Source organism: Bubalus bubalis, chromosome 3 (assembly GCF_019923935.1).
Source record: "Bubalus bubalis isolate 160015118507 breed Murrah chromosome 3, NDDB_SH_1, whole genome shotgun sequence".
In the NCBI taxonomy this organism is placed as follows: Eukaryota; Metazoa; Chordata; class Mammalia; order Artiodactyla; family Bovidae; genus Bubalus; species Bubalus bubalis.
Genome location: NC_059159.1, coordinates 141,101,360 through 141,117,076, shown reverse-complemented (window position 1 = coordinate 141,117,076; position 15,717 = coordinate 141,101,360). Strand labels below are relative to the sequence as shown.

Genomic DNA, 15,717 nt, shown 5'->3' with positions numbered 1-15,717 from the left:
TGCTCAGTACTTATTTTTTCTTCTAAAGCTGGCTCATTTGGATAGCAGCAGTCAAGAATTTAGCACGCTTTGCACTGATTAGAATGCTTGACTTAATTAGGTTCTGGCTCTGCCATTTTTCCCAGAGAAGGCACTGGTAACCCACTCCAGTACTCTTGCCTGGAAAATCCCATGGGCAGAGGAGCCTGGTAGACTGCAGTCCATGGGGTCGCTAAGAGTCGGGCACGACTGAGCAACTTCACTTTCACTTTTCACTTTCATGCATTGGAGAAGGAAATGGCAACCCACTCCATTGTTCTTGCCTGGAGAATCCCAGGGATGGGAGCCTCGTGGGCTGCCGTCTATGGGGTCGCACAGAGTCGGACACGACTGAAGCGACTTAGCAGCAGCAGCTGCCATTTTTCCAGCTGAAGAGTGTAGCAAATCCCCCTGACCTCTAAGCAGTTCATTTTCCCTGACTGCAAAATGGAAATCATACCTGCCTTTCCAGAGTAGTGACGATCCAGTGCAGTCTTACCCAGAGGACACTTTAATGTATAGAACTCTGAAATTAAATCCTAAAGTGCAGTGTTGAACATTTCCCCATTGTAAGTTTTTAACCTGTTAGTGGAAATCTAGACGTGGTTATACCTTGCAACCACTTCAGCAGTTCCCACACATGCCTTATTTCGACCCCACAGAACAGCTGCTGCTCTGAGATAAGCACATGGTTTTTACATAGTCATGAAGACACTCTTCTAACGTGTCAGTTTCTTTCAGGGATCTGCACCAGTTTCAAATAACATGAGGTATATCTCATCCACTGACAAGTAGATTATGTGATTGAGTATGTACATGCAAAACCGCCAACAAGTTAAAAACTGAGTTGTTCAGTCCAGTTGCTAAGTTGTGTCGCACTTTGTGAGCCCACGAACTGCAGCACACCAGGCTCCCCTGTCCTTGACTACCTCCCAGAGTTTGCACAAATCCATGCCCATTGAGTTGGTGATAGTATCTAAAAACTGAGTAGTGTGTATTAAATATTAGATTGGTGGAAAAGTAATTGTGATTTGGACCTTGAATTTTAAATTATTATAACTAGGCTCAAACATCTTTATTAATTAGAATAGGAACCATTACAATCAACACAGTTTTGCCAACAAGAAATAAGTTTGTTTACTCCTGTAGTGTAAAAATCCATCCTTCGGGATTCGATGAACTCTTGCAAAGCCTTTCCTGCATCCTGTGGGTTGTGTAAGTGTTTTCCCTGCAAAAAGTTGTCATGATACTTGAAGAAGTAGCTGGTTGCTGAGAGGTCTGGTGAATGAGGCAAAACTTCATAGCCCAATTTGTTCAACTTTTGAAGTACTGGTTGTGTGACATGCATTGTCATGGGGAGAATTGGGTGCTTTCTGTTGACCAGTGCTGGCTGCAAGTGGCTGCAGATTCAGCAGTTTTCAGTACCTCTCATCAATTTACTGAGTATATTTCTCAGATGTCATGGTTTCACCAGGATTCAGAAAGCTGTAGTGGATTAGACCTACAGCAGACCACCAAACAGACCATGACTCTTTTTTTGGTGCAAGTTTGCTTTGGAGCTTCTAGGTCCAACCACTGAGCTAGTCACCGCTGGTTGTATAAAATCCACTTTTCATTGCACGTCACAATCTGATCCAGAAATGGTTCGGTACAGTTGCATAGAATAAGAGACAATTCAAAAATACGGTTTTTTTTATTTGCAGTCAGCTCCTGTGGCACCCACTTACCGAGCTTTTTCACCTTTCCAATTTGTTGCAATGCAAAATGACCATAGAATGATTGATGTTGAGTTCTTGGGCAACTTGTAAGAGGATTAGCTTCGATAATGCTCTCAATTGGTTGTTGTCAGCTTCTGATTGCTGGCCACTGCATTCCTCATCTTCAAGGCTCTGGTCTCCTTTGCAAAACTTCTTGACCCACCACTGCCCTGTATGTTCGTTAGCAGTTCCTGAGCCAAAGGTGGTGTTGATGTTGCAAGATGTCTCTTCTGCTTTACGACCCATTTTGAAGTCAAATAAGAAAGTTGCTCAAATTTGCTTTTTGCCTAACATCATTTCCATAGTCTAAAATCAGCAAGTAGTAAGTCATTAGCAAAAAACATAAAGTGAGAAATGCACATTAAAATGGTATACAACATAACCACATTTATTTAAGAATGTATCCCAGTATCAAATGGCAGATTTCAATAATACAAAACCGCAAACACTTTTGCACCAACCTACAAAAGCTTCCCAGTTGGCGCTAGTGTTAAAGAACCGCTTGCAAATACAGGAGAAGACATAAGAGATGGGGCTTTGATCCCTGGGTTAGGAAGATCCCTTGGAGGAGAGCATGGCAAGGCTTTTTTTTTTTTAACTTTTTTATTAACCAACTTTACTTTTTAGAGCAGGTTTAGGTTCACGGTAAAACTTGAGCAGAAAGCAGAGTTCCCTTAAGTGTGCAGTGCCCCAACCTCCACCACTGTCCACACGCCGTACCAGAGTGGGACATTTGTTAACAATCCACAAACCCACAGGGGCACATCATTATCACCCAGAGTCCATTGTTTAAGATTCATTCTTGGCATAGCACATTCTGAGGGTTTAGACAAATGTATAATGGTATTGTACCATATAAGGTATTTTCACAATTTATGGCATCTTCCAGTATGCATTACCCATTAGCACAGTTTATGGAGTGCTCCTGTATGCCCTGTACTCTTCCAAGAGCTTTTCGTTTAATTTTCACCATACCTGTAGGAGAAAAGGGATGAGAAGGAACATGCCTTGACCTAGATCACCAACCTAGTCGAAAATGAGCCAAAATTCCATGCTACCATCGCCTAATCCCAGTTTCTTATGTGTATAGCAGGGCTTGGAAAAATAACCATCCTCTTACTGTCAGTGCGATTGCATCTCGATAGAGAGACAATCACTTAATGAATTCTTAACTAGCCAATTATGTAGGATCTGAGGGATGAAATATAACTGGGCTCTAATAAACAATTCACACTCCACTCGCGGTGGTGCGCACAGCGAGGGACAAGCGGGAGCCCTCTCCTAGCCCAAACTCGTTACTCCAGCCCTGGCCTGGCATTTTTAGATTAAAAAAAAAAAAAAAAAAATTCACTGAACAGTTCTTTCCACATCAAAACACGGCTCAAGAATCCATCTTCCCCAGCACCACTCCACAGAACCCCTTCTTTCCCCCTTTACCTCTAGCACTTCCAAGAGAAATGCCTCCTTTCCTGGTGGTTTCCTCCCATCTGCAACCGCTGCTGCACTTCCTACCACTATCTCTCTCCTCCTTCCATTTACCGGGCTTCCTGTTAATAATGCCCGGGTATAGTGCCTGGGGTGGAGAAAGCAATGGCAACCCACTCCAGTACTCTTACCTGGAAAATCCCATGGACGGGGGAGCCTGCTGGGCTGCCATCTATTGGGTCGCATAGAATCGGACACGACTGAAACGACTTAGGAGCAGCAGCATAGTGCCTGAGGCTCTGGAAATATTTGTGGATTAAAGGGTGGCACAAAATCTGACAAGCAACAGGTATTCAATAAAGTTATCGACTGATACTCGCTATAAAAGAGTATCCCCCAAGCTGCCCAGTCACATCTTACAGTAAGACTGGATTCCAACCTAAAGCGAACTTTGCATTAGTACCATCTCTCAACCTCCCGAGCAGCTTGGGGGAAAGCGGAAGGGTTGTTTATTGATCTGCGGTAATCCTACACTCCTAAAAACTGCCTCGCTGAACCAAAAAGGAAGACGGGACTGTGTGGAGCTGCCCGGGCCTCGGATCCATTCTGTCCTTGAAAGCTGCAGCTCTCCGGCCTGTGGACTTCTCTGAGCTCTTAATCGGCGGCGCCACACCTTGTCCAGAGGGCAGAGCAAGGTACCGAGCGCCCCCTGAGTCCACAAGGCGGAGCTCATTCCACGTGCCCCAGCGCTGCTAGAGACTGCGAGCCAAGACAGCCGGCAAAGTGACGACCTTTCTTTTGACCCCTGCGCCCCGCGTCACGTGACCGAGGCCCTATCGTCGCGCCCCGCCCCCGCCCGTCACTCACACGGGCCGCCCAATAGCGATCGCGAGGGCGGGCCCTCGAGGGGCGGAGCCTAGGGCTACTTGCGCAGGAGCTTGTGGCGTCAGAGCGCCCGCGGTGTCCATGGAGAGAGGTTGAGATGGCCGACCTCCAGCCCTAGACACCGGGGCGGCAGGACGGCGAGGATGTCGGCTTCGTTAGTCCGGGCCACTGTCCGGGCTGTGAGCAAGAGGAAGCTGCAGCCCACCCGGGCCGCCCTCACCCTGGTGAGTGGCTGGGGCGCGTGGCCGGGCCGGTGACATTGGTTCACCTCTGCCCCCCACAAGGTGGGAGGTCAGGGTGGCGGGACACTGCACGGCCCGACGACTGCGCCCTAGACCCGGTCCGCAGCCGCCGCATCGCCCTCACAGCCTGCTCGCCCCTGCTGCTGAGATAAACAAGCGCGGGCGGGCGCGGCTCCGGGAACCTAGGCCCGGGAACTACGTTTCCCAGCAGGCCGCGCGCTGTCGCGTGCGGAGGTGGGAGGTGCGCTGTGAGCGTGGCCCCCGGCAGTCCAGCGCGGCTTTCCGGGACCTGGGGGTCGCGCAGGGGCTGCAGTGCTGGGGATCGCTGGTGGTTTAGAGGTTGATGTGCCAGGTTCCAGGCGTAACGGGTGAATGAACCAGCTTGAGGCCCTTATGAAGGAGCCGCTTCGAGCCCAGCCGGAGGACCTCAGTGGTGTGCGTGAGCGCCGTGAGAGCAGACAACAAAGCCCACCCCCCTTGCGAAGATCAAAGCTGCAGTGCACAAAGGGTTGCTTCCTTATGTCTCGGGTGGAAGAGGCTTTGAGATACTCTGTGCCTCCAGCAGTCCTAGGCCGTAGTGACTCTCACAAAGAACAAAGAAGGATACATTTCTGTCCTGAGTGAGTTTACAACGTACTCGGGGTGAAAGGTCAAACACTCAAAGGGGACTAGAGTACGTGCTGTAGCTCCTTAACAGGATTAACTGTGCATGCTGGTTCCTCGACGTACTGCCCAGTTTTGTTTTGTTTTTAACTGAGGGAAAATTCACAGAAAATTAACCATTCTTAAACGTTCGATTCGGTGACGTTTAATACATTCACAGTATTATGGAACTGTAGTTCCTACACACACCTGGCCTCAAAGGAAAACCCCCTGCCCATTAAGCAGTCACTATTTGTAGTTTTAAAAGATTAATTTCATAAGAAAACTTATAATCAGCATTCTTCTCACACACACACACACGACTCTTGGTTAAGAAACCTTTGCGCAAGCATTTGCTGAAGACTGGGAAAAAAAGATGAGAATGAATCATGGATTTCATTCAATCTAATGCCATCAATAACCTCAGATATGCAGATGACACCACCCTTATGGCAGAAAGTGAAAAGGAACTAAAAAGCCTCTTGACGAAAGACGAGAGTGAAAAAGTTGGCTTAAAGCTCAACATTCAGAGAATAAAGATTATGGTATCTGGTCCAGTGACTTCATGGGAAATAGATGTCAGATTTTATTTTGGGGACTCCAAAATCACTACAGATGGTGACTGCAGCCATGAAATTAAAAGACACTTACTCCTTGGAAGAAAAGTTATGACCAAACTAGATTGCATATTGAAAAGCAGAGACATTACTTTGGCAACAAAGGTCCGTCTAGTCAAGGGTATGGTTTTTCCATTGGTCATGTATGGATGTGAGAGTTGGACTGTGAAGAAGGCTGAGCGCCAAAGAATTGATGCTTTTGAACTGTGGTGTTGGAGAAGACTCTTGAGAGTCCCTTGGACTGCAAGGAGATCCAACCAGTCCATTCTCCAGGAGATCGGCCCTGGGTGTTCTTTGGAAGGAATGATGCTAAAGCTGAAACTCAAGCACTTTAGCCACCTCATGCGAAGAGTAGACTCATTGGAAAAAGACTCTGATGCTGGGAGGGATTGGGGGCAGGAGGAAGAGGGGACGACAGAGGATGAGATGGCTGGATGGCATCATCAACTCGATGGACGTGAGTTTGAGTGAACTCCAGGAGATGGTGATGGACAGGGAGGCCTGGCGTGGTGTAATTCATGGGGTAGCGAAGAGTCGGACACAACTGAGCGACTGAACTGAATGCCATAGGGCTTGCTGCCAGAAAATTAGGATTTAGGGAAACAGAATAAAGTCACAATCAGGTGGGAGAATTTGTTTTCATAATGGGTCACTGTTTTAGGTCCATAAGGAGGTGATCCTGTATTCTACATTCCTATTTTCTGTGCCACCAAGCCCATTTTCATTTCTGAAGGATACACCATTAAGTCTAAGACCTACATTTCCCACCCTCCTGGGACACAGTCATGGGCCAGGCCTTTGGCACCTCTAGAAATGACTGGGAATGATAACGTAGCTCACTTTCTCAGACCTGAGCTCTCAATCCATGCTTGCTCCTTTATACCCGCTGACTTGTTCTAGCTTACCAGGCCAGTTCTATCACCAGCACTGCTTTATCGTATCAGTGCTCGGTTCACAAGGACTGTGTTGCCTTACTTATATCAACATTTCCAGTTAGCATGCAGGAGTCCATTGTGTGAATTTATCCGACTTAACTCTCTAGTACACTTCAGTCACTTTCCCTGTGATCTTAGCTAGTGCCAAAGCACACCCCTGTTGCTTTCCACCACAGGTCTGTGGTTAGCAGGCTTGCAGTCATTTTAAACCTGGCATGTGTTGCCTAGTCTTAACACACTGGCCTTAACACATGTATTGATGTCTGCCTAATTTTCAAGTGTTTGCAAACATTTAACACCACCATGTTCATTTAAGTGCAAAAGGGGTGAAATCATCAATGGACTAATGAGTGAAGAGAGATGAGAGCAAATTTAATGAGATAATAAAACTGGTAAGGAGAGAAATGTTAGCTAAATATATGTTTTGACATAGATGTATTTTGACAAGAATTAGATGTATTGCAACCGTGGAGAAGTGCTATACCTGTCAGCAAGAAGTATGATTCCATGTTTTCAGCACCAAATTATCAGCAGTAACTGATGTTAATCCAGGAGAAGTTGGCCGTTTGCTGGAAAGAAAGACTTAAAAGACTAGTCCCAGGCACTTTTATGCAGCCCAGGGTAGGTCCTTGATAGAATACGTAAGATTTCAACCCACCACATCAAAGGCAGTACCCTTGACACCTGCAGAGAACATCCAGGGTGGATGACGTCCCCTTCCCCTACTTCCCTGCAGACCCAGGAATTGATGAATGGTATTGAACATACAGAAGCCAGAGTAATTTTACTCTGGCTAACCAAAGAATTTGAAGATTTAACATTCCACTGTTGGCATGCGTACATGCTCAGTCACTTCAGTCGTGACTGACTCTCTGGGACCCTATGAACTGTAGCCCGCCAGGCTCCTCTGTCCATGGGATTCTCCAGGCAAGAATACTAGAGCAGGTTGCCATGCCCCCCTCCAGGGGATCTTCCCAACCCAGGGATCGAACCCACGTCTCTTACATCTCCTCCGTTGGCAGGCACGTTCTTCACCACTGGTGCCACCTGGGAAACCCCCACTGCTGGCAGAGCCCTTTATTTCCATTATACAAATTAGAATCATTGCAGCCCTACTTTACTGTTAGAGATATACCCACAGCTGGCCTAAGGCTCAGCTAAAGCTCTAAAGATTAATGGCACATAGCCAGCATCATTCTTGATGCACCGGAGAGAAGTTAATTTATTATATACAGTGAGTGTCTTAAGGCTTAATTTTTAGCTGCACCTGGTTGAGAAGGGTATGGAAACAATATAAGTTAAATACACTGGGGCTCAAGGAACTGTTCACTGAAGAACTAGCCCAGAAGTCCTTTGGAACAGTGACCAGGCTGTGAGATTTGTATATGGAGATAGTTTAAGGGGTATTGCACAGGAAACGATTGAAAGTAGCCTGAATATCTAACAATGAAAGGTTGGTTACATTAGAGTGAATCCTGTTGGTGAGATAGGTAAATCATGATTGTAAATCATGATTTTTTTTTTTTTAAAGGTTTGGGAGTCATAATTCTTCATTCTTTGACTTGGTAGTCCTGTGCAACTTTTTGAATATTTAATCTTTAATACCTAAATCACAGAATCGAAAAAATAAAACGATGATGCATATAAACCATTAAGCATCTGGAAAGTGCTCAGCAAACAGTGAATATATGTATGTTATTATACTATGTGTCAAATAAGAAGCATGTTAAACTTTCAAAAGTAGGCTACAAATTGTGAATAGATACAATGATTACCTGCAGACACAGGAATAGTAAAAGGCAAAAGGGAAACGGCACCATAATGCCATAGCTGTTAAAGAATGAGTTAAACAGAGTATACTGTAATATATTCACTGGCTACTCCTTATCTGCCATTTTTTAAACTGTAAAATGTCAGATTTATTATGAAACTAAAATAGGTTGTAGCTGTTGGCTCATATTTAGTATACATAATCATGGAGTTAACTTTGGGTTTTAATCTTGTTTCTTTAAACAGCAAAAAATGAAAATTGCCTGGGGAATGACTAAGGAAATACAGTATTGAGGATGGAAAGTTTCTGCTACAAGGAATAGAAACCCTATGGCATTGGATAAAGTAAAAGTATGTTGCTATGAAGTAGTTAAAGTTTTTTCATCTACAGTGCTTTTTCCCGTAATTTCGGCAACAAAAACAGACTGGAACTCTTATTTTTTTAAGGCCAAAATGTCTCACTCAAAGATACTCTCACTTGAAAGAATGTTTTGTTCTGTGATACACATATAAAAGACATCATTATATTTCATTGAGTTTCAGGGGCTGCTCAAATTTTAATTCACTGACCAAATCTCAGGTGAATTAGACTCATTAATTATACATAAATTTCTTGGACAGATGTGGGTTTCTGAATTATTTGGGGGAGTATGTTGAAGTTGGAAAGCCATTAGGCATGCAGCATGTTGTTTTGAAGTTTTTATATTATTTCCTGGAAGGATCTTAGGTCCCAAATGTTTCCTGTTCGGTCATTCTGATTTGTTCTGAAAGTCTATCACTTGGAAGATTCTTTCCCCTGAATTGAGTACTCAGCAAGGTTATACATCCTCATTAGTAGCACTCCTCCCAAGGGGGTACGTTTGGTTTCTGCCTGACGCTAGACAGTTAAGACACGTTTTGATTCCTGTAAGGACAGTTCCCCGACAGGTTATTTTTCCCTCAAGCTCCTTTCAGTATTAGATGTTGAACATCAACCACTTTGTGATAAGTGAACCACTCTCTCTGAATTGTTTTTGTTTGGTTGCTTAAGTGTTTTCTACCAGGAGTTGAGAAAAAAAGGAAACATGTTACTTTTGTAAAGGCAAATTAGACACGTTAGAAAGTTATAGGGCTCAGGAGTTCCCTGGTTGTCCAGTGGTCAGGGTTTGCTGCTTTCATTGCCAAAGACTGGCCCAGGTCCAGTCTCTGGTTGGGATGAAAAGAAACACCAGGGGGTGTAGGAGCAGCATAGCGTGCATGCCCTGATCTTACATCACACAGCGGCACACCTCCAAGCCACCAGCTATAAACCAAGGTTCCACATCAGGTTGGACTTGCAGCAAATATTTTCCGGTGGCTGTGCCATTTTTTTTTTTAATTTACTGAAAATCTGTTGATTGTAATTTGATAGTAATTAGGTTAATTTCTCTCACATGGGAAATTTGACCGGGAAATTTTAGAAAGCTAGTTTTTACTGGCAGTATTTAGAAGGGTAAATAAGCACTTAAATTTTTTTTCACTAATATTTCTGTAACTATTTGAAGCTGACATACTGTAATCTCAAAAAAAAAAAAAATCCATAATCCTTCAGCATTTCCTCCCTTCCCTGACCACCATCCCATTCCAAGTTGTTGCTCTGTTGGCTTCTGTTCTGATAGAACCGTGGGAAATGGCCTTTTTAAACCTTAACCCACTGTGATTCATTTAACTTTTTTTTCAATGAGGCACAGTAAGGAATATGTACACAGCGTGTATTAATAACCGAAGTCAGAGTTTCACAAACTGAATCGAGTTCAGTGCATTGGTTTATCTTCTATTTTGGTGGGGAGGGAGAGGGTTGCTTTTTTAATGCCAGTCTCAACCTTCTAAATTGGTTTCATGACTTTTCTTGGGCCCAGACTCTGCTTCAGCATCTTCATTTCTGGCCAAGCCCCCACAAGACGGAGTGAAAGAGCGCACCTGGGCCATCCGTGGAGTCCGCTCCCCCAGCACAGGCATGAGTTACGGCCCCAGTGATGGTCATAATGTCCACTCAATTTAATGACCAGGGAAATGCATGTATAGAAAATTAGAGAGCCAGCACAGCATTGCCAGCTGGAGGAGCTAGTAAAACAAAAAGTAGGAAAGATGCCTCTTCATGATGACATACTCTCATCGTTGTAGTAACAGCTGGCTTACGTTGAGCTCTTTGTTCCGGGCACTGTTCTAGATGCTCGTTAATTTGCTCATTTACTCTTCACAAGAATCCTGAGGAATAGGGACTTTTATCCCTGTTTAAGCCAAGTACTGAGCTAAGACACAGCTAAGAAGTAGACCAAGAATGCCCTGGGACAGGCTTTCTCCCTGGAAAAGCTTTTTCCTCAAGGAAGTTTATCTATACACATGTAATAAGTACATCAAGACATTTTATTTTGAGAAAACTAGGCTCAGTTAAACAGCATTTCTCCTGAAAACTCTTGTGTGTCTTTCTTTGTATCTTTGACTAGCATAGTTCTGGTTGTTTAGATACCCGAGATGCTGATTTAGGAATCTCTGAACATTTGGTGGGACTGGTATGAGAGGCACACTCTGTGTTATTTGATGTGTTATTACTCTATGTCACTTTTTTCTCTAAGTATGCATTTGTTGGCTCTGAATAGGTTTAGGGTAAGCAGAATGAGCAACAGAGTTAATCATGATCAACAGGGGAAATGCCTGAAAGTTGCCTCTCCCAGTGCAGTGCTTGATGTCACTCACTGAGTGTTGAGTGCCTTCTGGCTGTCAGGCAGAGTGCCTTTTGCTGAGCATAATGTAGGGATACAAAGTATATGCTGACCAGAAAAACTAAGTTTGTGATCTAAGTAGATAGTACCATAGAGATTATGACAGGGAGCCCTCCTTGACCAGATTAGAGGAAGGAGGGATGAAGAGGATGTTGCTAGTAGATATTTTTTTTTTAATTTTAAAGTGCTTTTGATTGAGTAGAGTTCATATGCCTCCATAAAATCCAAAAGGTACTTTGGCAAGAATGGAACATAAATTCATCCCATGAATTTGTTAAAGATTAGTCCTGAATTCTTAAAGCCTAGGAAATACAATGCTTTGAAGAACGTAAAATTTGTAACTAACAACTTGATAACCTTTTCTTTTTTCAGACACCTTCAGCAGTAAACAAGATAAAACAACTTCTTAAAGATAAGCCTGAACATGTAAGTAAAACCAATCAGACAAATATTTACTAACAAATTGAAGGTGTGTTTCCACAATAAGTTTATCTTGTGATAAACAGTATACTTTCATTAATTAGGGGTTTTTATTTAAAAAGTGAAATATGCTCATGATTGTTACATGCAAATAACACAGGTCGTTATGAAAAGGAAGTCACTGTCTCACCCCACATTCTTTATTCACTCTCCCTTCTAAGAGGCAGCCTTCTCGTGTCTTTGCAGAGACATCTGTAGTTTATTTATACCTCTACCAGTGTTTCTCAGCCTCAGCACCGGTGATGTCTTGGACTGTGTAGTTCTTTGTTGAGAGTGAATTGCAGGATGTTTAGCAGCATCTCTGGCCTCTGCCAGAGTAATTCCCTGAGGGGAACCACCAGCCTGGGCTTTGCTTGTTATGTTTGCATGTGTGTCTCTTTTCCTACCTGGGTGAAAACATACCATGCAGGCTGTGGTAACTCTTTGCTTTGCCCTGATAATATAGCGTGAACATCCTTCCCTGTCCTTATGTAAAGTCCTCATGCTTTTTCATGGCTGCATAGACTAGTATATTCCACTGAACAAATTTAGCCAGGCTCTCATATAAAAGGTCTTTGGGGTTGTTCTCTTTCGATGCTGCCACAAATATTATTCAGCATATATTTACTGTCTATAGCATGCCCATTGCTCTAGACCTGTAGGCGTAGCTTAGTTCATCTATGTCGACTATATTCTTAGATGTAGAATTGTTCAACAAGGGGTATGCATATCATCTTAGTGCATCATTAATTATCTAAGGGATATGTAAATGACTTCCAAGACAATTAATATTTGGTGATTAGACAACAGAGTAAGTTCTGGGTTCTTTTGCACAATCTGTGTTACAGTGTAATAGGAGTTCTAGCATGTTCCTCCTAAGAATTATTAAATCTAAAGTGTATCAGTGTTCCAACTCAGTTTGGGTAGACTAAAGACCAGAGCATAAATTGACCAGTTGACACAATTTTGCTTTGTAGTGTTGAGGAATGTTTGTTCACGACGTGAAAAGGGTTGAGCAGACGCTTCATCAGGTGTTGTTTGTGGCATAAGCAGTTCCTTTTCCAAACTCCAGTTACCTAAAGTGCCTGAATCTATTCCTGATAGTTGAACTTCCTGCTCCTTTGAGTCTTCCTGTTGTAAAGATAAAAGCTAAGTTAAATATTTATGACATGTGCTCCAGAATTTCAGTCAGGCAGTTTATTATTTGTCATGTTGAGTATGTGGAATTTCCTCGCAGATTCTCAAAGCTGTCACTCTGAAGGTGTGCATAAGACTACTGTCTGCTTGTTTGAGGACAGAAGAGAGTGCTCTGAATGCTTTGGTTCCTCAGAACCCCCAGATGGCTTAGCATCTAACTCACGATCTTCACCAGATATCTTCCCACGTTATAGTTACTTTACTGGAGCAAGCACATGTTACTGCTTTTCAGGGAAACAAGATCAGCTTACTGAAATGATACTTCTTATGATAATGCTATATAAACACATGAAAAAGAAGATGGGACCCTAGAATAGAAATTGGGGAAATGTTAGAAAATTACGCAGACGCAGACATTAGTATTTTTAAGGTGCTCTTTGATCATTTTTTAAATTTCTTGTGTCTGCGTTGACTGCAATCTTTTGCTTTCTGGTAGTCAAGAATGTTTACAGAATTACAGCCCCATGTCACGGAGAGGCAAAATGAGATTGCCAGGTGATGGCCTATCAACCTTGGTGAACCTAACTACAGGGAAACTTCTGGGAGAGGCTCACATGATGAAGTGGAGCAAAAACATTTTTGAGAAAGTCCAATTTTCTTAGATAGTCATCTCTGCTATTGGATATTTTTTTCCTTTAAAAAAAGCAAAGGTGATTATTCCTTTTTGGAATTAAAATTCTTCCCTTAAAAATGGTTATTCCCAGACTAAATGGCTAATAGTAATCGTTAAGTAGTAAACTTGGGTTTAGGTATAGTGGAATATTATAAAGGCATGAATTGCAAATGGTAATTATGCAAGTTAATTACATGGGGAAATGTTTTCAGTGGAAAAAACAGAGAATAAACTTTTTTATTTCTACTCCTAATAAAAGTTATGCTTAGGGAATTCCCTGGAAGTCCATTGATAAGGACCTTGGGCTTTCACTGCCAAGGGTGCAGGTTCAGTCCCTGGTCAAGGAAGTAAGATCCTACAAGCTGTATGATGTAGCCAAAAAAAGTTTAGATTTTATATGACATAGGCTGAAAGAAAACAGGAAGAAACATAGCTCGTTTTTATAGTAGCGGTGACTGTAGTTTTGGGGGGCAGTGTTCCCTTTGTATTTTTTCTTTGTATATAATTGGTTTTTATTCTTTTTCAGATCCCTGCCAGCATTGTAGTGATATGTGTAGATAATTGAGATGTTTATATGCTAGTTTCTCATTCTGCTTCCTAAAGGGACATTTTATAACAGAAATCTAATATTTATCTTTCACTTTTGAAGAAATGAATGTCAGATAGGGCTTTTATTAATATAAGTGTTTAATCTGTGCTACCTCAAAACCAAGTTTACTTTTACAATGCCTTTTCAGGTTGGTGTGAAAGTTGGTGTCCGAACCAGGGGTTGTAATGGCCTTTCCTACACTTTAGAATATACAAAGACAAAAGGAGACTCTGATGAAGAAGTTATTCAAGATGGTGAGCTTTAAACAAACTTTTTCTGGGCACTTTGTTCTACCTAAAATGTTGAGCCTTCTGAAGCCTGAAGAATAATGATGATAATAATAAGAATGGTGTCTAATGCTCACTATGAGGGAGACGTGGTTTAACAAGCTTTCATATGTTAACTGTTTTATGCACAGCAACTAAATGCGAATAGTTCTATATCGCCCCCATTTGGTAGATGAAGAAACTGAGGCACTAAGAGGTTAAATATGTTTGCATAAGGTCACACAGCTAGGAAATGGCCTTGTGAACATTTGAACCCAATTAAGTTTACCCTGGAGCTGTGCTCTTAGTAACCAGTTGATAGATTATTGGATAAACTTACTTGTTTCAGTTATGAAAGGTTATCATTGTGTGTCTAAAGATTTTAAGATGATAAAACTTCAACCACTTGAATGAACCAACCACTTTGGTGTGAAGCATCTACATCAAATAAGTAAATATTTTAAAATCAATGCATAAAAGTATCTTAATCCTGTAATCTTTTATCTGACTCAGTTTCTTGTAAGGAAGAAAGCTTTCTTAATCCATTTGTATTTATGAGGATACCTACCTCCACCTACATAGTAACTGGGAAGTTATGTTATTATCAGTTTAACAATCCGTAAGTAGAAAAACAGAACTACTTGTCCTGATCACTCTGATTTCGTCTTACTAAATCAGTCCATTGTATCATAGTCCTTTGTGTTTCTCTAGGCTTGGAGGTTTTTTGTGTGCACAGATGTCATTTCAGGATTTTCATTAATGTTATTGACTGCATCTTTACAGCACTCTTACTGAGAATATACAGATTTTCATCATGTGGCAAATTTCAGTTTTACATAGAATTGTCATGGAATTTGCTTGTGTACAGCTGTCTCGCCTAGTACAATTGTTTTTGACATAAATTATTGTGTAGGAAAGGGGACAGACAGGAAACTGAGCACTGCATTCCTTAAAGGAAATGAGACAGATTCAAAAGCGTCTTGTTTGACTTCTGTTAGTGGTTACTATTTAAAGTTCAGTTGTGCTTTGAATCAGCACGTTCCAGGGTGGGCATGACTCATGTTCTATGACTCAACGTTTTCTTCTCCCTCAGGAGTCAGAGTGTTCATCGAGAAGAAAGCACAGCTAACACTGTTAGGAACAGAAATGGACTATGTTGAAGACAAATTATCCAGTGAGTTTGTGTTCAATAACCCAAACATCAAAGGAACATGTGGCTGTGGAGAAAGCTTTAACATTTGACTCCTCAGGACTGCTCGGGCTGTAGGCCGCCGGAGACCTGTGGAAGCTCTGGGGCTTATTGAAGAAACCATGTGACTGTCACGTGATTAAGGTGTGTAATGTATATCTGCCTTCCAAGGAAAATAAAGTGATGCATTCGAAAATGAAGCCAGTGTGTTAGATTCCAGAGAATTGATACTTTTGTTCTATATACGAGACAGAAAATGAGAATCCATTGCTCTCTTTTGGTCATCTTTCTGGTCTGTAAAGAAAAAGTTAAATTCTCCTTCCTGCATCCTTTCTGTTAGAACTGGTTCCATGAAAGTAGCCTTCCTGGGAG

The 15,717-nt window shown here is 42.3% G+C and overlaps 1 protein-coding gene across 2 annotated transcripts; it reads left to right on the top strand.

The window, feature by feature from the left end:
- The first annotated feature begins 4,116 nt into the window (after positions 1-4,116).
- On the top strand, positions 4,117-15,545 carry ISCA1 (iron-sulfur cluster assembly 1). Of its 2 annotated transcripts, XM_006066845.4 has the most exons (5): positions 4,160-4,309; positions 8,538-8,642; positions 11,405-11,458; positions 14,039-14,144; positions 15,250-15,545. In XM_006066845.4, the coding sequence occupies exons 2-5, from the start codon at positions 8,622-8,624 to the stop codon at positions 15,396-15,398; spliced, it is 330 nt and encodes a 109-aa protein (XP_006066907.1). In that variant the 5' UTR covers positions 4,160-4,309; positions 8,538-8,621; the 3' UTR covers positions 15,399-15,545. The 2 variants fall into 2 exon arrangements, with proteins under 2 accessions (XP_006066906.1, XP_006066907.1); XM_006066844.4 differs by lacking the exon at positions 8,538-8,642 and having other exon boundaries at positions 4,117-4,309.
- The last annotated feature ends 172 nt before the right edge of the window (positions 15,546-15,717 follow it).